General features: G+C 38.6%; 1 protein-coding gene across 8 annotated transcripts in view; it reads left to right on the top strand.

The window, feature by feature from the left end:
* The window catches only part of ctnnd2b (catenin (cadherin-associated protein), delta 2b), a 74,156-nt gene that overhangs the window by 28,205 nt on the left and 23,078 nt on the right, over positions 1 to 22,873 (top strand). For 4 of the 8 annotated variants that reach the window (XM_068653544.1, XM_068653543.1, XM_068648595.1 and 1 more), the window contains 9 exons: positions 7,230 to 7,264; positions 8,601 to 8,717; positions 13,232 to 13,383; positions 13,453 to 13,626; positions 15,332 to 15,477; positions 15,848 to 16,092; positions 16,272 to 16,403; positions 17,660 to 17,954; positions 19,135 to 19,191. In XM_068653544.1, coding sequence (XP_068509645.1) covers positions 7,230 to 7,264; positions 8,601 to 8,717; positions 13,232 to 13,383; positions 13,453 to 13,626; positions 15,332 to 15,477; positions 15,848 to 16,092; positions 16,272 to 16,403; positions 17,660 to 17,954; positions 19,135 to 19,191 — 1,353 coding nt within the window. The remainder of the gene's footprint in view (positions 1 to 7,229; positions 7,265 to 8,600; positions 8,718 to 13,231; positions 13,384 to 13,452; positions 13,627 to 15,331; positions 15,478 to 15,847; positions 16,093 to 16,271; positions 16,404 to 17,659; positions 17,955 to 19,134; positions 19,192 to 22,873) is intronic. The other 4 variants (XM_068648597.1, XM_068653545.1, XM_068648594.1 and 1 more) reach the window with 2 other exon arrangements.

Genomic DNA, 22,873 nt, shown 5'->3' with positions numbered 1-22,873 from the left:
AAATGAAGGAAGGTATTCCCAGCATGATTGGCATTTTATTTGCTGAGTCATGTAGTAGTTTATTGTAGAGCCACTGTTTATAATGCCCGATAGGTAGAGCTTTGCTGCAACCAAATATGATTTATCTCACAGATTAAATTGCAAAGCAGCATTTTATGGCATCATGTGAGTGATTTAGTAGATAAATGCAAGAAGCTGTGCTTTTTTTTTTTTGTTATTGAGCATTAAAAAAAAAAGAAAAAGAAAGCCACATCGTGTTTAGACTACAAATATAAGGTGCAATATGGGCACAATAAGGCTGAATGATTTATTTGATTGCGATTTGATTTAACTGGTGGGTTTTAATGCCGGTCGGGATTTTTTTTTTTTATGCAGTGTTCACATTTGAGCTCAAGTGAACCAAAGGGCAACAGAGTTCTTCAAGTGGTTTCAGACTGCATCTTTAGAGCACGCCAGGGTTCGTATGAGAGTGTTCCCACTTGACCAAATGGAAAAGTATGAGCAAAGAAATGGCACCGAAGATCATTCCAACTGAACCAAACGCATCTGAAACATATTCGATGTTTAGTGCAGCATGGTTTCTTGCTTTACTGTTAAAAAAGAAAAATAGACATTTCGTTCTCCTATCTCTTTTTAACTTGGATGCAGGAAAGCGTTCCAAGCGCAAAACTAAATCTACCACTTCGAGCTGTCGTTATGTCTGCTCAAATATATACAAATACATCGTATATAAATCATCTTATATAAAATTTCTAATATAGAAAATTTTGATCTGTGAAATATTACCAAAAGTAGCGGCCCAGCTTGTTCAGAAGGCGTAAGGACTAATGTGTCAGAAGACCTCCAGTGTTTCAAAACAACAACAACATGAAGTTGCCTGTAGCTAACTCGGCTGTTATGAGCAAATACATCTGACGTGAAAAACTGTCCAGCTCGGTCAACCAAAACACTCACACCAACCCACACATCTTTAGTTTATTTCTAAAATCTTGATTTGTTTTTCTTTTTTGTATTTAATGTGCAGATGGTTGTTATGCATTTGGAGTTTTCCAGCTTCTCGTCAATGAAAGGGCATTGTCATCTGGAGTCACATTGCACCTTCTCTTTTAAAGGCCATTGTTCTGAATGGATCTAGCGTTGCTTGTCTGGTCAACACTGACTGTTTTTATAAAAAGGTCACAACCTCCACTGGTGTACAGAAGAGCATTGCTGTGTAGAACACCAGCACATTTTTGTTGGAACTAATTGGTGTTTTAAAAATGCTCATTTTGTGTCGTGAAAACAACATAAATATTAGCTTCAAGACTTGCTCTGTTTGTAATTGTCAAGTCAAGTCAAGTCAAGTTTGTTTGTATAGCCCTAAATCAGTCTCAAAGGGCTTCACGTAGACAAAAATTGACAATTATTCTCAAATTGGCCTTTTGTAAACGGCTTTGCTAAGTCGTCTTTGATAATGTAATAAGGGCATGACTTCATATTTGGACTACAGTCAAAAGCATATCAATAATAATAATAATAATAATAAAATTATAATAGTAAAATTATAATAATAAAATTATAATGAATAAAAACTAATAATAAATAATAATTCAATCATATTTGATTAGTTGTTTTTTTCTTTGTTGAATTCACTTTTCTCATTACATCCGTTCACTTTCGATACAGGTGATTCATAATAGGGTCACGGGTGAGCTTATTTACACGATTTAAGTTGTTCAATTCACCAATATATATCGTTTTGGGACTGCGGGAGTCACCCGAAGACCTTGAGTAAACCATCGCACGGGCAGAATGTGTAAACTCCATATTGGTGGGCCTGAGCTATAAGATTCAAAGCCGTAACTTCTCCACTGCAAGGTAGACGAAAGAAAACAGCTATGTTTTTAAAATCTAGTAGTCAGCAATGCTGAGAAGAGCGGCATGAAGGAAGCATGGAGGTAACAAAAAAGAAAAAAGGGGATGGCTGACCAAGAGAAGCAAACTAACAAGATAAGCCAGGAGGAGAAAAGAAGTTACGCTCTTTTAAGCCATGGCACAGAAAAGACATAAGACCAGACACTCTCAATAAGCCTAATATCTCAATCGCTCTCACTGTGTGTGTGGATTTTAGATTTATTGGCATGAAGCATTGACTGTCCCTCGCTCCTTAAAAACAATCTGAGATTACTCGAGCAGTCGGTTCATGTGCAAACACACAAACGCATTGAGGAATATTTGCTCAAAAACACATTTTAATCATGCACACGCTGTATTTTTATGTTGACCTGAGGGAAGCCTCTTCAAAAGTATGCAAGATTAAATACAGCATCGGACGATATCTTCAGCATACAAAGCAATCATACGATGCAACCCTCCACTTTTGACAGGATTATTGGAAAACCCAAAGGTTTTTTTTCAAAGAAAAAAAGTAAACATTAGAAATGGCAACCAAATAGATGAAATATAATCTTCTGACAGCTAAGTTTACTCTTCATGTAATATAGAGGCCGCAGTTCTTAAATAATGTTGTCCTCTGAAACAGTCGTCTGGACATTAAACTGTTTTTTTTTTTTTTTTACAAATATTTTAAAGTCGGGCACCACGGTGGGTCACAGTTCAGAGGTTACAGGTTCACACACACTGATTCACTTCCTAATCTGTATGAAGTGAATTGTGGCCATTTTGTAACTTCAACGCCATGATTTTGGCAAATCTTGGAACAGTAGCGCCACACATTTTTTTATATTCGGTAATACTCAATAACTGAGTGTTCCTGCTCTAGATTATGCTAGAAGTTGATTATCCTTTTGATTGCGCAGAATAGTCTGATATAATCATAATGAATGATTGAAAAACGTGATTATCCATCCATCCATCCATTATCTGGTATTTTTCATAATTTTCTTCCTACACAACTTCTTCCAATCTGTTATCATGTTCTTGTAGGATTTCTAGCCAGAAGATACACATCCAATAAAGAATTCTCATTAATTTAAAATTTGGCCAGCATATGAATAATTTGCGGTTTAACTGTTGCCCGCATGCCAAGATTCGACTATTTTATTCATTTTTCCCCATCTCCAACTATCTTGCTACTTTGCACCACTCAAGTTGATTGTAAACGGGAAAATGATAATGTATTTGATTATGTTAATACCGTTATGGTAAATTCAAAGCTGGGCACACCTGAGTGTCAGCTGCAGCAAGTGTTGCCATTTTGGCTCTAAAATGATGTTTTCTTTAATTTAGCTCTGGAAGTCTGCCATGTTTTGGGGCAGCTTGGTCGGGCCAAATCGATACGGATGAGGCGACCTGGCTCACAGCCCCGCGTGTGTTTCGCGGCTCTGTGGTGCAAATGGGTGAGCAAAGATCATGGCAAATCAGTTTAAACGCCAGCATCGTGAGAATTGACGGTTTCAAATCAATGGCTCAAATGCTTAAATTGCGGAGTTTGATGCAATGTCTCCATGTCTTTTTATTATCCAGATAAAAAAATGCTATAACCCCAAAGCATCAGGCTCTGTTAGCAATACAATTCCTGAGAAAGTCATTTCAGGACAGAAAGGATAATAACTGCTGAATAGATAACATGGGAATTTGATGCAAATGTAAAATGACTTTAAGATTCTCACACTTTATAATGAATACTCTAAATCAGTACAATACTCTAAATCAGTACAAGTCTCCAACTCCGATGTCTCCAGGTCATTAAATGTTTCTGGGCCATTCGCATTCCGTTGTTTTCATCCAAAGAACCAACATGTCCTCCTTGCGTCTCATTTAAATTCTGGCTTCATGTCAAAATGGCCGCCTCCCACTGGCCAATTTTTTGGGTCACTGGAGATTTCTGCTTCATTCGCTCACAGTCTGTGTCGCATGTGCTCCTAGAACATTTGTTCTGACGATGTGGGCAGGTTAACTACTTCCAGGCCCAAGATATTAAACAATCAAAAGAAAAACTGGAGGAAAAAAAATAAAGCAGTTCCTTACCTTTACCCTTGCGGTTGGCTTCTTCAACTGGAGGCTGTTCAGTGATGCATATTAAAAAAAGCAAATGTCATGTCGACACAAGTATTTCTTAATAATACATGGAACTCGTGTCCATGAGACGTAAAACTGCTAGAGAAACAAGGCCAAGTGTTTGCGACCTAACTTCATTCAACAACAATATGATGTTCATTGGGCACAGGGAATGTTTTTTAATCCTGTAATCGATAAAATATCGTTTCAAACCAATGCTGTCACGTTCACTTTTTGTAACGCCCTTCAAAATGTTATTCATAAGAAATTGAAACAAGACCGAATCGAGGTCATTGACCACCTATCGTCATCCTCAGGCTTGACCACAAACATTCAAGAAAGGTTCAGCTTCTGTTCCCCCTTCCGGCAAGTTCAGCACTCTTGCGAGGTTGTTGACATTTTCCACCGCTTTAATTATCTCCTCTTTTGAAGTGTGGGTTACAGCAGGACTACACATTAAGTGGCAGCAGTCGTTTCGACATAATAGGCAATTAGCTGAACTTCAGGTGAAGCAAAATAAAGCATATATTTTCAGCATCCACCAGTTCAGATTGGAATTAAAAGCTCTATCGCAGGGGTGTCAAACTCGGGCTGCGTTGTAGTCGTAGTTTCCCTCGGACGGACATTATGACGTCTTCTTTATACATACAGTATAGGCTATACAACAAACTGATGAATAACTAGTTTTGAAATCAGAGACTAGTAAAAACTGTTCAAATAGTTTAAAAAGATGAAGGGTAATAAAAATTGCTAGAAATAGCTCTATTTTTAAAAAGTGAAGACCATTTGTAATTTTAGTAATGATACAAAGTCGATGCAAAATTTGTCTTTGCGGGCCTTGAGTTTGACACCTATGCAAACAGTTCCGGGAAGTCACTGGCGTTCCACATTAGTGTGTTTATTGGACACAATGTTTATGTTCATCGTTGCTTGTGTTGGAAACCATTTGTTTTGCTCACCAGATTTCGACATTGTAATGGGTTCCCTCCCGCTGCTTACTTTTATCCCTAAGTTAAAAAATAAGCTTCTCCTTATCACTTATTTTACTGTCTTGCAGCATTAAACCTTCGAGGCAGTCAGGTCCATCCAACCCTGCTGGCAATAAATATTGCAATTCACTTGCTCGGTTCTCAATCAATCACTTAATAGTAATCACCCTAAAAGCTGCTTTATTCCAGTTCTAGGTTGAAATCACCCCCTTCAGACATTCACTACTACGTTTAACCTCACTCTAGAACCGTAAATGACAAATGTTTGCAGCTGCTCTCCTTCTCAGAGGGTGATCAGAGATGTACTTAAGATGCTGAAGATGTGCACCACATGCTGTGGCATTATGGATACTGCCTGGTTTAATTATCCTACAAGCCAGCGTTGTGGCTACTTGCTGACATCCCTATCATGGATGGATTTTTACCACTCAGACTCTCTGCACTTAGTTGACTTTTGTTCTTTATATCCCGTGACAGGCCGGCATTCCCCAGCTCGCCAGAGTGAACATGATGTACTTGAGGGCCATGAAGCGGAAATGGGATATGACAGAATTTTCACAGTTCACCCTGTCTTATAGCATCTAAAGTGAAAGCAGGAGAGTTGTCGAGTGAGAAGTATTACCACTGTCACCGCAATTGCATAGGGCGAGTACATGTGGTTATGGTCGGTGTGCAGCTTTTGTTGGCTGTACTCGGAGGATCAAGACAGAGTGTGGTGACTGAAGTATTACCGTATTTTCCGCACTATAAGGCGCACCGGATTATAAGGCGCACCTTCAATGAATGGCCCATTTGAAAACTTTGTCCATATATAAGGTGCACCGAATTATAAGGCGCACCTTCAATAAATGGCCCATTTGAAAACTTTGTCCATATATAAGGCGCACCGAATTATAAGGCACGCCTGCTGTAGTGGCTCAATATTGGTCCATATATAAGGCGCACCTGATGATAAGGCGCACTGTCGGCTTTTGAGAAAATTGGAGGTTTTTAGGTGCGCCTTATAGTGCGGAAAATACGGTAGTCCAATGTAGTTCCTCTGTACTGGAATCAAATGTCTCACTTCATCTGGCTTTATTTTGTAACTATGGCATACATTGTAACTATGGCGTACATTGTTTTTCTTACAAATCAGTTTGATTGCAAAATACTGTATTTTCCACTCGTCAAATTATTTTTTACATCCAATGCTAAAGCCTTTGAGTTTGGATTCTTTTGTGTCTAGAAAGGAATTCAAAGGAACCTCAATACGACAGGCTTTAAATCCGAATCCAAGAAGTGACATTGTCAATGGCAGCATTATTGCTGATAGTACCTAAGATCTGTCTGGATCTTTTCTTTCTTTTCTGTGCTTTTTTTTTTTATCCTCTCTGTTGGTGGCCTTATAATCTTGCCGCTCTGTTGACATGAAGACTGGCCATTGTGGTCAGCACTGATAAGAGATACGATGCCAGCACAGTAATAGATGGATTATACACTACAGACTGAGTTCAGCATGTGTATATTGGGTGGGTAAAATAACGGGATTTTCATCGCTATATCTGGCTTTCGCTCTTTTAAGCCTCATAGGGTTTAGCGGGGTTCTCTTTGTTTTGCTGCAAAGTCTCATTTTCTGGCTGTTCATCGCTTTGTGTTTTATTTTCCCTCTGCCCATCTTATTGTCTCCAGCATGTCTTTTTCTCTGTTTTTTCTTCCCCCTTTCAAACACAACCTCTGACAAGATGACAGTAATATTTAACGCCCTCTGATTTATACGGTAATAAGTCCAAGTAGCAATTAACACCCACATTTAAAATGTTTTTTTAAGGCAGAGGTTAGTGCACATGAGGATTTTTTTTTCTTTCCCGCCAACTACACTATAATTTTACCAATGGCCGTGTTTATAACTACAATATTACAATAAAGTGCTTTACCTTAACTTAAATATGGCATAACGGGATATTACAGCTTTGCACGCCCTTTCAACGTTGATGTAAAGACAAACAGAAAACTGGTCAGGGAGGCTGACAAGAGGTGAACAGCAGAATTGGAGGAGCTGAAAATAAACAGAAGCACTGTCAACATTTGAACAAACATGAACTGGGAAGACACGACAACAGCAATGTTGACCATGATACGTGTGCACGTGTGTGCGTGTTTGTTACAGACAATAAACTCAATAAATTGTGTGCAAAAGTGTATTTTCTTTTCTTATGCTGGTAGTTCTAACCTTGTTTACTTTCTGTCATTTTTCTCTTGCAGTTCAGCAGAGGAGAAATTTCGTTGGAACAACCAAGGTAGTAAATCCTTCCAGTAAAATCTCATCATAAATTTAATCTAGTGCACCATTGTTTGGATTCTGCCACAGCTCTGTGCTGACTATGCGTATTGCTTCATGCGTTTTGTGTTGTTCACATTCAATTTTCTCCTAGAAACACGAAGGCTGCTTTAGAAAAGCTCATATGGGCTCTGCATGTGCAAGCGTAGAAAAAACTTAAAATCTACTCAAGTTTGCGCATTTTTAATTGAAGGTTGAGTGAAAAACATACAAGCATATACTTTCTAATCATTATGTCACTAAGATTGCAATTTTGCTTGGCATTTTGATCTTTCTCTTGTTTCAGTCCAATTGAGCTTTGATACGTAATTGATATTACGAGCAAAGATTCTGACCGCAAGGAATTTTATTTCAAAGCGTTTTAATCTTCAGTCTTTTAAAACTGACTTTTTTAGTCCTGGGCTGTACAAATGGTGTCAATGCAGCCCTCTGAAATGTTTGATTCAACAAAACAAAAAGGGAAGGCTTTCTCACTTCAATTGTCTTCTTGTCATTACCCCTCTATCATTAGGAACCCACTGCCTCTGAATAAACTACCGTATTTTCCGCATTATAAGGCGCACCGGATTATAAGGCGCACCTTCAATGAATGGCCCATTTTAAAACTTTGTCCATATATAAAATATATACATTTGGCCCGCGGGCCGGACTTTGGACACGCCTGCTGTAGTGGCTCAATATTGGTCCATATATAAGGCGCACCTGATTATAAGGCGCACTGTCGACTTTTGAGAAAATTGGAGGTTTTTAGGTGCGTCTAATAGTGCGGAAAATACAGTACTAGGTTTAAAAAAAACAAAAACTGAAATGAACTTTGGATGGCAATAGTAAAGCCGGCATGCAACAGTGCAGACAACACCGGAATTGGCTTTAACCCAATGTCATCTCGGTGCAATAGCATCAACCCAAGTCAATAAAACTGTCCTCCGTAATCCACTCACCAAAACCTTTTCTATTACCATTCGTCTCCTTTGCTCTCTCAATAACAGACTAATGTTGCTCCTAGGACTCATTCAGATGGATTTGTCCTCTTGACTGCCAAGGCAAGGCTAACCTGTAGACATCAATGCCATGAGATTTGCTGCAGGGTCATTAATTTTATATCCCCCCTTGACTCGAGCTCCACTCTTAGGCCTGATGGACTAGATCCCAAATAGCGGGTGCTAACTTGTCCTTGTCCCACGATCTCTCCACCCAATGATGATGCTTTTTTTTTTTTTTAGCTTTGCCTTATGCAGTGTGGCACAGTCATGCTTAAAAATGCTTTTTGGTTGTTTTTTTTTTGCCACATGCAGATGGACAGAAAGACATAGAGGAGGAGTTGACAACAGGCCTGGAGTTGGTGGACTCCTGTATCAGATCGCTCCAGGAATCCGGGATCTTGGACTCGCAGGACACCTCTACGGGAGATCGTAAGACCCTTGCTGAGATTATTAAAATATGATTTAATTACAGTTTTTCTCAGTTGCTTTGATGGAGCAATGAACATGTCAATACCATCAGAAGGACAAGTCTTTGTGGAATTGTTGATCAGTGGAGGGATGTTCTGATGTAAACTCCCAGTTCAAAATATTTCCAAATTCTACTTTCCAAAAAATGACATTCATTAATAAATTCTGGATCAGTTGTTCCAATAGTAGTTTAAATTCAAAATATTGAAAGTTAAACAGTGCTTCAAAGGTTTTTGCGTTGTTGCTGTAATCCCACAGTGCAATGTGGTTGTTAAGAGCTCTCCGTGAGATCCAGAGGAACTCCCTCTTGCCTCCGCGTTACACTCCCCCCTCCCTGACTCCCCCCCTCAGTCATGGAAATCATACCCGTGTCTTTGCTCCAGTTCATCCCATGGGTGTGAGGTAGCTGTTGGGAGACGTGCAGAGTCGTTCCAAGAGTTTGATATGCTAATCCATCCTTGCCGAGGTGTCAGATGGCCTGATGCTCACAGTACAAAGGGACGCACACCAACACACACACACACATGCGTGCACACATGCATTTAAACCGTACAGGTATACACACATGTGGATGAACTGTTTATGCATAGACTTGCAAACATGCACTATAGTATTTAGTGTTTTTTATTTTGTCGCCCTTATTAGATTTCTTGCCATTATCACACTTTTTGAGATAAGATTTTATTACCTTTTTTTTTTTTTTTTTTAATCCCAACATCCTGTTCACTGTTCAGTTCTATGACCCTCAAGAGCCATTACACTGTTGGTAGAACAAACATGGATCATACCATTAAATTCAGTAACTTTAGATGATGGGCAAACTGAAAAATAGAGGAAAATATTTTTATAGAAGCTTTCTAATCTTTTCATGTTTCTTTAGTTATTTGTTACTTTTCCCACTTGACTATGTCATGAATGCCTTCAAGGATAGTCTTGCTGACGACAAATGCTCTTTCGCTACCATTATAACAACCATTTCTCAAATGCCTTAAATCAATAAATATTCACTGGTTCCAAATAATAAATTTTTAGATACTACTATAATCATTTCCAATTCATCGATAAACTGCTGAGTTAGAAATTGGACCGACCCCAGAAATTGGGTCAGTTTGACAACAACTTTGGGTTGTTTTGAAAAAAAGTAAACAATTTGTTCTGTTTGCTTTGTGCAAAAAAATCTTTGCAAAATATTTTTGCACAAAAATTGATCCAAAATCTTGTATGGCTGTATAAACGGTGTAAACTACTGTATACGCAGTAATGTGTTTTTTTAATTTAAAAAAAAAAAGTTATTCTAGCTATGCCTTCAGTTGAGAACTTGTCAAACAAATGTATATATTTATATGTATATACACGCATCAGAAAAAAAGAAAAACCCTCAAAGCAGAAATCCACTCCAACTCTGGCTGCTGAGCAGATCAGTGCACCAACGCAGTAGAGTAAAATTCCTCTTCATGCTAGTTCTGCAGTGTGCATGTTAATCGGTGCGACTTTGTCCGATGCAGTTACTCCGTGCGCACATCTGTGTGTTTTCGTACGTGTGCTCTTGACTGCACACCCCTCTATCTGAAAATAGACAACTTATGAAATATTCAAATGTGTCAATAGAGCGTGTTGGCTAAGATGTGGAAGGAAAGACACTCAGCTTTTGTGTGAGCATGTTTGCATGTGTGCACTGTGAGCTCCATTTAAAAAAAGAAATGAAGGAATCTGTGTGATTAGCAGCCTTGGATGGAGAAGGGCAAGTATGTCCATCCAAATCTGAAATGACATTAAAATGCACAATAAGAGACAATTTTATTACACTCCATTACTCTCACTTAAATACCCCCCCACCCACTCCTCCAACTTTCCTGGTCGTTACACTTTCTCCCACTTCCCCCACGTGGATTTAGTAGAGCCTTCCGTGTTCGTGATAATAGATTTATGAGGCACCCTCAAAAGGATCTGGTACCATAAGCAATACACCTAAAGTGGCATACAACACAATATTCCCTGGCAACAACACGGGTTAAAGGTTTCAAAACTTCCGCGGCTTGAATTGCATTAGTGGCTTTTGACCCAATATGAGTCTATATTGGACAGGAAGGTCTTGGCCTAGTAAACTCTCCCAGCTCCCTTTGCTTAATACTGCATATTAAATAATGCATGTGCACTTACTCCTACAGAAGCCTTTTACTGTATTTAATAGTGACTTTTCCACTTTGCTCAAGTTGCATGTTGCTTAAAACGCATTTTCAGAGTGACTCGATCCATTTCAGTTACCGTGCAATGATTCATTCATTCCTCTTTTCATTTTTTTTTCATGCATATTGTACATGAGAGGAAACTTGGAGATTAGCCACAGTCCCTTCTAGGGTGTTGACTTGGGATCTGTTTGGATTTCAAATAGTTTTTTTGTATGTTTTGAATGAAGATGCCAACAGTATGAAAAAAAAAATGTGTTTGATTTTTGCAAAAACAGCAACAGTATAAAAAATGAAAACAAAAAAAATATTTCTGAATTCTGAAACTCTTAAACACCACCAGTATTTAAAAAAAGGTTTTTTTTTTCTAAAATTCTTCAAAAATTTGAATGATTCCCTTGCTGGGAAATATTATACGGACACTAGAGCTTGTGTAAATGTCACACATCATTTCTCAAGAAGAACATCACAGTTACGGTCAAACATGGTGCAGAGTTTATCTGGAGCTGCTTTGCTTCTCTAGCACCTGGATGACTGTGATTGATGGAACCATTCATTCTCCCCTTTACCAGAAATTCCAGAGGGACCATGTTTAGTCATCAAGCTGTAATCACAAGCTGATGCTCACGTGGTTTCTGCAGAAGAAGGAATAATCCAAAAACACACCGGCAGCAAGGTCAACTTCTGAATGGCTTAAAAACAAAATGAAGGTTTTGTAGCGGCCAAGTCCAAGTCCAGGCTTCAATCCGATTAAAATGCTGTGACCTGACTTTACAAATGGGGTTAATGCTCAAAACCCTTCCAGGAATGGTGAATTAAAGAAATTCTACAAGGAAGAGTGGGCTAAAATATCTCCACAGGGATTTGATAGCCTGTTCTGGAAAACACAGTCTGTATGCTAAAAAAGAGGAACATGTCTATTATTAAAAGCCCTTGATGGGACACATCATTACTATCATCCCCAAAAGTGAATTAATCAAGGACACATGAAAAATTTAACAGCTCATAAGAATAATGGGAAAGCTTCGGCCTTTGTAAAAGCTGCTCCTTTTCTCTTCTGTCCATTCATTTTAAGTTCATTTTAAACTTTAGGATTCATCTGGGTAAATACACGCTTTATAATCAACAGAGGCATTGGGTAAATGTTTCATTTTATTTTTTACTAGAGCATCGACTGCTGTTTTGTGGTGTTCAAAATCTGCATTCTGTTCCTAATGATGACTCATTCATTACTGGCGTAATTCATTTTGATCTAGAGTCAAACGGTTCCTTGCTCCAAAATGAACTGTGACGATTTCAAAGGTTTAATAAAAAATGGTCAAAAACAAGCGAAATTACAGCCAGCCAACTTGTTGATGTTAATGGGCACACTCGGAAAATATCTAATGGCTTCAAATTGTTCATTTGACATTGCAGAGAGGCTAATTTGTCTGAAATGACGAACTGAATTCTCCTCGAGTGTCCTAAAACTGATGTTGTGAATTACACAGACATATCTACTAATTCAAACTTCATTGCATTTTATTCTGTTAATGTCATGCAATGTGAAATATTTCAGACAATGTCATACATTTTTTTTTTTTTTACAATCATAAACACTAAATGTCCCCAATTGGGGATTTGGAGCAGAAAGCACAAAGTCGGGTGGGGCATAGTGAAGTAAGACAGATGCAGAGAGGCTGAAAAGTGAAGCTTGAAAAAGAATGTCTTAAAAGGAGGTAAGGAACCTTTTCGGGTCACTGAGCATTACATGCCAGAATAACATAGTGGATGAAAAGTAAATGGCTGTCTTGGGGAAAAACACTACACCCAAATTTTTTATTTCATTCAAGTCATCTTTTTTCCAAAGTCTTTCAATCTGATCCTGTTACATTTGCTGTTTTTTTAATAAAATAAAAATAAAAATACATTGCAGAACATGTGGCGCATAAACTGGGTTACAAAACGCCTTGAAGGCCATAAGCAGAATAAATCTTTACACAGTCACTCTTCGAATAATAGTAATACATTTAAAAAAAAAAAAAACTTCTGAGAACACGTATAAAAGCATCATGGCAAGAGATCAGACAAGACTTTGTGGATTTTGACAATGATCAAAAGTTTCTTTCAACTGATGACTCTTGAGCTAAGAAATCACATAATATCTGTCTAACTCAACTGTCTCTTTCCCCAGCATGGAAAAGAAAAAAATAACTTTAATGTCTCGTCATGACATATTTATTCAAATTCAAATAACTCCGCCTTGATATTCGTCACTTTTCTCTTTATCGTTTGCCTTTCGCCCTTCAGGACAAGGACTTCTCTCTCATAGCGCTCTGCAGCTCAACAACCAGGATGCTTATGCAGCTGCAGGTTACCATAGTAACCAAGCAATGGCTCTCGGTGAAGTGGTCACGAGTCGCAGCGGACATGTTGGCGGGGCTGTTCTAAGCTACAACCAGGTACGCAAAAACAACAATCCTTTCAATCCGACTTCGTTCCCCACACAAGTCATGTACTGTCCACTCCAGGTGACGTCCAGCCGTGCCGCTGCCCAATTGATGGGGACAGACTCCGCCTCCCAGGCCCACAGAGATTCATTTGCCCAACAGGCTATTGGAAGCGCCTTTCACATGCCCACTGAGGGTGGACCTGCACCTACTGGACCATCCATGTATTACTCCTGTGCCACCTTGCCTGCACAGGTACAGAAAACTCTCCTGTGTGCAATGAACTTCATCACATGATGTAGAAATTAAATTACTGCAGCATTGGTGGGGGATATGATTAATAACTCTGATTGATCTTCCTGACGACACATCTAGGTTAGATGTCCAACTTTTTTGCTGTGTGGGATGATATTTATTAAGCGCTGCTGAAATGAAGGTGTCAAGTATGCCCTCTACGAATTGCAAGTGTGATTATGCACTTTGAAGCAAGTTACACTTTTCATTTTGTCAGCTGCACTTGGCTGACAACAAATCCTGTGAGATCCTTCATCATCAGTCCTCGAGCATCACATATTTTTGCACGCAAGTCTAGGCAGAGAACTGAAGCTATGTTTGATCATAAACATCCTTGCATAAAAGAGTTAGTCAATATTTGATGAGCAAGCTTTTACAATATCAACTGCAGCAGTAACACAGTTGTATAGTTCACTGAATATGTGCCAAATTTGCATGATCATCAGCCATGAAGGTCAACTCATGGCTGAAATAAACATGAAATTATTTCTGCATACTTCTGCAATCCATTTAATTAACATTCAAAGTGTCGGGGCACACAAAGTTCACTGATGCTGGCCAAAAATGTAAAAATGTTGTTGTTTTTTTAATCTAATGTTCAATATTTTGAGTTTTAGCCACTTAAATTAATCAAACTGCTTTAATTTATCCTCCGATGTGCACATTCGATCACACCCATTTTTATTTTTTATTTTTTGCCACAGAGCCTATGTAAGGTAACTTGGCTTACGACCCATCGAAAAAGGCTTAACGTCAGACTCTAACTTGATTGCATATTGTAATCTACAAAACGTGTTTAGGTCACTTGCGTATTTAGTTTGTGGTTGCAACCCAACCTATTGATGGCAGAAGAAAATAACCGAACTCAAGAGCAGACACGTAAACTGTCATTGGGTGTAAAAGGTTGTAGAAAATAATACGGTAGGGGCCGAGTACCTGATTTAATTGCAGGCAGAGGTGAAGATCTGGTGTCAGGGTTGAGTATTTATAGCAAGTGATGCAGCTGCTCTCACTCCAAAATATACGTACACCTGCAGCCCCTCTCTCGCTCACTCTCTCACATACACACACACAAACACACACTAGAAGTGAGAGGAAGATTTATTCAGTATCATGTGACTGAATAAATGCCAAACGATGCAAATGTCATAACAGAATTGTAGCATTGGTATTTATTAGTGTCGTAGATCATGCACAATCAGAGAAACCTTAATAAACGCAAGCATAGAGAGAACATCCAAACTCCAAGATGAGATTAGAACCAGGAACTATTGTGAGGCAGATGTGCTCGCTAAATGAACTGCAGTGATTTTTGTTTAAATTACTATAGAATTGAGATTCTGTGTATTTGTGGAATAGTTGATACTTGTGCTGTCCTTCATGCATTTTGGCAATCCAGTAGAATATCAAAAAGATATAATAATCATCTAGTCAGCCTAATCCAACCAAACTTGTTGTAATTAAAATAATTTAAGGTCTCTAGCACATTCATGAAGGAGCATTTCATTTGTTCTGGTCACACATTGTAGAGCCGCAGTAGCACATCAGAACATTCAATCTACTTGTCAGTCAGTTCATCTCGATGAATATAACGACTACACAGGTTTGATTAATATTTAAGCTTACTGCCATTCATTTGAATGAAGTCCAAACCTCTCTATTTCAGCGTGTGAGCTCCCCTCTGCAGATGATGGGATCTCCGACCAAGCTGCAGCGCCTAGGTACCGCGTCCTCCGACATGCCCAGTTATGCCACCCTACATCGGGTGTCATCACCTAAACAGTCCCCAAGTCGTCTTGCCAAGTCCTACAGGTTAGTTCGCGTCGGTTCACTCTCCTATACTAACATTTAACCTGCCCCATTACACACAAAAAACGTTACACAACACAACAATAGATGTGCCTCTTGTATGCTAATGAGCCAGTAATAACAATATTTGCCGTTGGATAGTTGTAGTAGGCAAAGTTGGAGAACCGCACCGCATAATAACAACAACTAAATGGGGCGACAAAAACATTACACATACGTGTGATACTGTCAATCAAATCTGATGATTATTATTCTCGTAAAGGCAGTTTAAATCCGACTGGAGCATAATAATGAATTTTTAATGCAATCATGCAGTGTCTCAAAACCTTGTCACAATTGTATTCGTACCGGCTTGACGTACTTTTCCTTGCAGCACCTCATCACCTATCAACATGGTGCCACCGGGTGGCGGTGGCCCCTCCTCCCCGCTTTCCATGGCAGCCCCATCAGGAGGAAACCACACGTCATCGCCTATCCACCAGCTGAGCTCGGTAGTGGGAAGCTACGCCACTTTGTCGCCAACCAAGCGCATGCTGCATCACATCGGAGGAGAAACCTACAAAATTTCCCACGAGCTGTACGCCAATGCAACCCTGAAAAGGCCTGGAAGCCTGGCAGGTAGAAATCACGATTTCAGATTTCCGTGTGTTGTCACACATCTCTTATTTTTTAAGAACCTAAAATAACTGAGGTTTATTATTATGAATCTAAAATGGTTTTGTTTTCTTAGTACAGACAATATCCTGTGAGTCATTCCACCTTTTGAATGTAACCTTCATCATGGCTGTGTGCCACAGGCTCCAGAGGTTCTTACAGCAGCCAGCACAGTCACCTCGGCTCTGAGTTGCGACCACTGCAGTCTCCGGAGCATCACATCGACCCCATATACGAAGACAGAGTCTACACCAAACCCAACCTAAGAGGACAAGGTGAGCTAAAATGGGCCGTTGCTGGCTGTGGAAATTACAAAATAAAAGAGAAACCGTTAATTACTGATCGTAATGCGTCAACATTTGCAATACTGAATAAAAAAATTGTAAAATGGAGGAAAAAAATAAATACTAAATAGTCACATGATGGGTAATGCTAAATGCAAGTGACAGTATTTGAAGAACCGCTACAAATAAATGAATGGCTTTGATTAAACATCCATTTGCAATGTTAATAAAACAGTTTGTTGCAACCATAAAACGCTTTATAAATTTGAGTCATAAGAAGCAAATAGACGAGGCATCAAACTCTCTAGTAACACACATAAAACAGATTTAAATAGCCCAGAACTATATATAGCTACATTGTGCTTTGAATCATCTAAATTTAGAAACTACTGTGAACAAGACATCACATAATAGTGTGAACAAAGTGCAGGATAAAAGAAGTAGGAGAGAGTGATGCAGCATTCACCCACTCAGGATGGTTTCCGTGGTGTGGGGCTTCATTGAATGCAATTAAAATGTTTTTGTGAAGAAATGTCCACCTTCCATCTGATTGTGCCGTACTATTTACCAGATCGGGTAGGCAAATCTAATTGGGGTCTCAATGGCAAAGTTTCCCTCGGTCACAGTCTGGTAGATAATTCGTTTTAAGGCTGACAATTAATCGGAATTAATCCTCTGGGCATTGGCTTGGGCGCTTTGTAATAAAAGTAAATCACCCTTGTCCTAAAATGTTTGCAATGAAATGTTAGCGAGCACCTGCTAGAGAATTCAAACCCTTTTTTATTGCTGCATGAACAGCATTTACAAGATGTGCATGGTGGAACGCTGGATTTTTGCTCACTCGGACATATACTCGGGCGACCCAACAACACTTTTGGTTCACATTTTTGTCATTTTTCAAGCTAAAGCACAACTATATTTACTTTTGTGGTTTTAGTTTTTGTGCAAATGGGGATAGTAAGCTTTCAATCTATAGTTTTTAGAAGTATTTATTTATGTATTTATTTATTTATTTATTTATTTATTTATTTATTTATTTATTTATTTATTTTTGTATATTTTTTTATTCATTTATTCATTCATAGTTTTATTTATTTATTTATCAATCTATTAATGCTTTTTTTCTCTTATTTTCTTCTTATCCATTCTACCATTTGTGCTGTTGATGTCCCGTGCGTAAAACCTGGTTTTGGAATGTTGGTATATTGTCCTCTTCCTCCACTCTGCTCCTCTTCAAACTACATTAGTGGTGAACCAACTGTACCAAGAAGTCCTCAACTATCTGCTCTGTCCCTACACTTTAGCCCCATCTTCCCCCGGTGTCGACCCAATCCCCTTGCAGCGAACGGGAAGCCAGAGCGCCGCCTCCACCTTCCAAAGAGGCAGCTTCGCGACAGGAGGCGGTCCTGACTTCAACCCGTATCGCACGTTGCAGTTCTGCCCGTCCACCGAGTCGCCTTACAGCAAGTCGGGACCGGCTCTCCCTCCCGAAGCAGCCTTGGGCCGATCTCCATCTGTGGACAGCATCCAGAAGGACCCAAGGTGAAGTATCTTTGCTTGAAATCAACTCTGGCTTTTTGATCAGGCACTTCGTTCTATTCCCTCGCCACTCTCACTCACTGAACTTACTGAGGTCCAGATTCACAGAATCAAACCTATCAAGACCCAAGAAAATTTTAGGCCGCTTTCACGTTGCACGATTTCGTCCTCTTCAACGCAACTCCAGTTTGTTTTCTCCATCAACTGATCTTGCTCAGAGCAACCTAACCGTCAGCGTGACATTACACCAACTATGTCAGACTACTTTTACGCTCCTCAAAAGTTCATTGTCAGGATCTGTTAGTTGAGCGGAATTAAAACTGAATCTGGGCTTTAGTATCACACCACATCTTTTTCTGTCCTTTCTAGTTTGCGTGACAGCTCACCTGCACACACCAGAGGTCCAATTAAAAAGTCTGTTGTTGTTTTTTTTCATTTATTTATTTATTGCTCCGTTGTATTCGACAACCATATTGTGTACAAGAGGTAGACACTGAATGAAGAAAGAGAATCAACTCATTGAGCGTGTGAAACAAAGCAAAGACCTCAGTCTAAAATTTAAATTAAATTTAGCCTCAGCCCAATAACTTTTTTTTTTTAATATTCTCTCTAATGAGCGGCTAACTCTCGAAGGGTTTTCTCATGTTCTTGCCATCGCTCTTTCCTCCTGCCATCATTGTTTCTTTGGGCTCTCCTGCACATTTTCAGCGATGTGTCGCTTCCGGCAACCACTTGTATGCACTGATACGACACATCTAGTACAGAACTGTGGTGCATTCTTTATTTTCACAACATGTGCAGTCATAGTCAGTCATATACGATTGCCCAAGATGTGGTGAAAGCATATTCAGATCTGATTGAAGTAACACGGGTACATAATATAATCTACAAATGAAAAAATAAATAAACTGAGGGTGGGTCCAATTTAAAAATATACCAAGAATTTGCAAGGAACTAAATTCCTGCAGGTTCATCATACTTTGTGAAAAAATAAACCATAACATGTCATCCTCCACCACCTGCTCTGTGTGCATGAACTACTCCACCTCCTCCACCACTGCCTGATAACCAAATGCTGAGAGAAAGTCAAGTCTAGTTGCTTTACTAATCATCACTACTGATTACACTTTTCTTGCCAGACAGCCAACATATACCTCTCTCTTGTTTCTCTCTACCTCGATAGGTACGACCCTGAATTCCTTGTGTGGAATCAAAATCAAGCCGAGCAAAGAATGACAAAGTAATCCTACTATTTATTTCTATATATTTATATATACATTCTGTTCATCTATCTTACCTTTTGTCTCATTCACTAAATCTGTCCATCTTCGCTTTACGGCACAGGTACATTGGGACATTTCCATTTGTATTATCACGCATGTACATTTTGCATACGATTATATCAAACAGGAATCGTCTTCAAATCAACACTTGAAGAACAGATGCTGCTTTTGTAAAGTTCTCGGCGCTCAATTGTGGCGGTACATAACACTGAGATGACTTCTTCTTCAGACTAAAACTGCTCCTAATTATTTAATTTAGTTCTACTTTTATTCAATAACAATCATGGGATTAGATAAGTAACTAACTAGGCTATTTTCACATTTGGAGACATTAAACTGACTAGAAAGGAGATAAATATTCTTCATTCTCTCCTTTGGCTTTCTCGCGAGCCCCCTTCATCCATGTGCCTTTCATCTCTTGATTCATCCAGACATTTTGTCATTGTCTGTGTTTTCTAACTTTGAAACTCGCAGTCTTGTTCAATTGCAATTTTAGCTTCTGGATTCAGTTTTATTTTGAAACATTTTGTTGCATACGATGCAATTTGGCCTCTATTTATTATTTCGTTAATATTTACAAGATAAATAGACGTACCCGCCATTTATTTATTAGAATGATAGGTGATAGGGTTGGTTTGCTGTTTGAGTGATTGATTTGTTGATTGGTGTTCTGGCAGGTCAAGGTTCATTGGTACTGAGACAGCCTGCCTCAATATACTCAAATTTATGTATGCAATGTTGCTTAAAGCAATGAAAGATTTGTGCGAGACTCGATCTGGCCCATGCCAAATGTTTTATTATGTTCCATACTCATTTGCGTCTTTGTTCCTTTTGTGTGTTTGTCGGTGTGTGCGTGCCATCGTGCTATTTATTTAGTTCCATTCTCAGTTTGCAGTGGTGTAACGCAGTTAATCAACTGTGCTGTCGTATCTCAGCTCACAAAAACTTGTTTATTTTATCCTCGTTTGACATCAAAATGTGAAACTGCATGGTGTTTTATTACATTTGATTTTTCACAAAAACACAAACAAAACTGGCAAATAAATAATCCAAAAAAAATCCTCTTTAAATCAGTAAGCCTTCATTAAAACAAGTTCAATTTATGTCTTTTTTTTTTCCAAAATCAGAAAAGTAATATTAGCTTGTGTTTTCAATTGTATCAATTTGTTTTGTAGAAATAGGCAAATAAATTTAAAACCACCCATCGGAAATTAGCAATTAGAAATAGCCATGCCCTCTTTCCCTCCAGATATTGGTGGGAATTAAGACCTGCTCTGGGTGTTCTGCATCCTAACATGATGAATTGTAGCATAAACACACACACACACACACACACGTTCACAGACAAGTGGCCATGAAAGATAGCACCACCTGGTTGCTTAGAAACAAAGAGTGAATTGACAGTCCGTCACTACTTTTGTCCCAGTCCATTGAATTGTCAAATGAAACATTAAGCTCTCTTTGGTAGCAGAAGTGAACACACACACACAAACACACACACACACATACACACACATTGGCACGCTGAGTAATTTGATGAGGGAAAACAATGCTTTCCCAGAGAGTGATTCAGTTTTTCCTTTTCCAAATATCCTTTCCTTCACCCTGGACTGTATTCTAATTATAAGTCCGACTTTTGTTAATATTCAAAAAATCCACAAGCCCAGCAGAAGCGAGCTAGGACTGTGGCTAAACAAAAACAAGCTATTTATAGTACACACAGAAGCTGATAGAAAAGAAACCAACACAGATCACTTAGCAATTTGCTCGATGTGCCTTGAAGTGAAAATATTAGAGATGAGGTCATTAATCTTGCCATCAAAACTTCAAGATGTAGTCATGTGCGCATTATTATTCTGCTCAATTTCTCAAAATAAGTAACACTGTGTCAGATCAAATGTGTTAAACCACATAAGCTTTTGTTTATGAGGGTCGCTGAGGTCATTCAGCCGTACCTCAGATATAAACAAAACCTAAATAGTGGTTAAAAAAACATTTGGACACATTAAGCATACATGACAAATTCACGACGACAATAAAATGGTGTTAATGGTTAGAAACGATTGCACAACGATTATTTTTCATTTTATGGTGAATTTTCTGTTGCTTGATGTTCACAGATGGTTCACTTGTATTTATTTATCCTGCTGTGATATTGACAGACAATGTTTTGGGCTGGGAGCACATCCCCTCAATTTTTTTTTTTGCTGGAACACATATTCACAGCAAGCGAGACAGACCTGCTGAGAAAAAAAAGATGTAATATAGCTTCAAGCTGACTTTGATAGTTGAATGAATGAACCATTATAGTGCAGTTCTTTTAGGCAGGAAAGAAAGAAGAAAAGAAAACGCTTTCGATTTAAACTGATTTGCTCTTGCGTTTGACAGATGTAATGGCCGCTGGTAATTTGGTCCCAGAATATCTACACTATTCCCCACTTCATCAAAAATTCCACAACATGTATGTTGTACGTGTGCTTGCCTGAAGAAGGAATTAGGCTTTGAGTTTGATCCACTGTGACATCCCACTTTATAATCCGACATTTTCTTTTCCAAGCCATGTCCTTTTTCTGCATGTGTTCATGCTTTGTTTACCTCACTCTCTTTGTTCTATAACTTATGCATGGCGTTTTCTCTCGTTCTAGTTCGATAATAAATATGTGAATTGATGGAAAGTGAGTGAGCAAATCCTGTTAGTGTCCTTTTATTTATTGCAAGTGTCACCTGTCAAGTCCCTTTTAGATTGTAGCTATGAAGTACTAATTGCTTTGTTTGGGTTGAGAAAGTCAATCATAACAAGTGTGACGCATTTTTGTGGTTTGTAGAGTAATAAACCACTTTGCATGATATTTATGTGGTTGTTAGCCTGGTTGCTAACATATACAGAACTGGCTCAGAAAATTAGAATATTATGATAAAGTTCTTTATTTTCTGTAATGCAATTAAAAAACAAAAATTAAATTAATAAAAGGCTTGCAATATTTCAGTTGATTTGTAATGAATCCAGAATGTATGAGATTTTTTTTTTTTTTAATTGCATTACAGAAAATAAAAAAACTTTATCACAATATTCTAATTTTCTGAGACAGTCCTGTACACGGAGCGTTCTATTCTTGACATACTCCAAAAAATTGATCCAATTGGTTCATGTACTACTCTCCACTTTAAAGTTGGAAATTGTCATGTTTTTAATTTGTGTGGCGTCACCATGGCGATTGGGTGGCGACTGGTTCAAGGTGTATCCTGATGATGATGATCATGCGAACTTTAGCATTAAAAAAGAAACACAATTGCAAACCAGCCAGATAGTTTCCTTTGAGTTTGTAAGTGCTTGATGTGAGCCAGCTCTTTCCCGTAGCTGCTGTTCAGATTTTCAAATGCGAGCATGTCTATTGGGATTACTATGGTGGAACATTCAAAGTAAGATGCAAGTGAAATGATTTACAATCTACCTACTCTATGTCGAACCGAAACATCATAGAAATCTGAAACATTCATATCAAACTGGAACTCACGATATTGTACCTCCGACAAGCTGTATCACCAAAAGTTAAATTATTACAAGTAATAGAGAGAAAATCACAGCAAAAGCACTTCCTTCCACCTGCGGGCAAAATCACATTGAGTGGAAAAAAGTCA

Source organism: Syngnathus scovelli, chromosome 17 (assembly GCF_024217435.2).
Source record: "Syngnathus scovelli strain Florida chromosome 17, RoL_Ssco_1.2, whole genome shotgun sequence".
Taxonomy (NCBI): Eukaryota; Metazoa; Chordata; class Actinopteri; order Syngnathiformes; family Syngnathidae; genus Syngnathus; species Syngnathus scovelli.
This window is presented reverse-complemented; position numbering and strand designations above follow the sequence as displayed.